The sequence below is a fragment of the Lepus europaeus genome, chromosome 2, assembly GCF_033115175.1.
Source record: "Lepus europaeus isolate LE1 chromosome 2, mLepTim1.pri, whole genome shotgun sequence".
NCBI lineage: Eukaryota > Metazoa > Chordata > Mammalia > Lagomorpha > Leporidae > Lepus > Lepus europaeus.
Window position 1 is genome coordinate 119,021,032 of NC_084828.1, and position 923 is coordinate 119,021,954.

General features: G+C 43.1%; 1 protein-coding gene across 1 annotated transcript; it reads left to right on the forward strand.

Moving 5' to 3' along the window:
• Nucleotides 1-276: 276 nt before the first annotated feature.
• LOC133749068 (small ribosomal subunit protein eS17-like) lies at nucleotides 277-713 on the forward strand. The gene has a single exon (XM_062178211.1). It carries the CDS (start codon nucleotides 295-297, stop codon nucleotides 700-702), a length of 408 nt encoding a protein of 135 aa, XP_062034195.1. The 5' UTR covers nucleotides 277-294; the 3' UTR covers nucleotides 703-713.
• The last annotated feature ends 210 nt before the right edge of the window (nucleotides 714-923 follow it).

Here is a 923-nt window from a genome sequence, read left to right on the forward strand (position 1 = left end):
AATGCATCTCAAGGACCTAGGAAAACAACAAGAAGCCAAACCCAAAATTAGTAGGAGGAAAGAAATAATTAAAATTAGAGAAGAAATAAACAAAATTGAAACAAAAAAACACAAAATGTCAGTGGTATGAAGAGCTGTTTTTTGAAAAAATAAAAAGTATTGATACACCATTGGCTCAATTAACCAAAAACAGAGGAAGAAGACCAAAATCAGAGATGGAAAAGCTGATGAAGTGATGGATACCGCAGAAATAAAAAGAATCATCAGGAGCTCTTTCACTCAGGACCCGCCAACATGGGCCGCGTTCACACCAAAACCGTGAAGAAAGCGGCCCGAGTCATCATCGAGAAGTACTACACTCACCTGGGCAATGACTTCCACACCAACAAGCGCGTGTGCGAGGAGATTGCCATCATCCCCAGCAAGAAGCTGCGCAACAAGATCGCCGGCTATGCCACGCACCTGATGAAGCGGATTCAGAGGGGCCCGGTGAGAGGCATCTCCATCAAGCTGCAGGAGGAGGAGCGGGAGTGGAGAGACAACTACGTGCCCGTGGTCTCAGCCCTGGATCAGGAGATCATTGAAGTAGATCCTGACACTAAGGAAATGCTGAAGCTTCTGGACTTCGGCAGCCTGTCCAACCTGCAGGTCACGCAGTCTACAGTGGGGATGAACTTCAAAACGTCACGTGGAGCCATGTGAGCCTTTCTGCTTTGCTGCAGTATTTTCAATAAACTTGGGACAACCAAAAAAAAAAAAAAAAAAAAAGAATCATCAGGAATTACTACAAAGAGCTATATGCCAACAAATTGGAAAATCCAGAAGAAATATATTTCTGGACACAAATAATCTATCAAAATTGAGTCAAGAAGACGTAGAAATCCTAAAAAGACCAATAACAAAGACAGAGGCTGATTCACTAA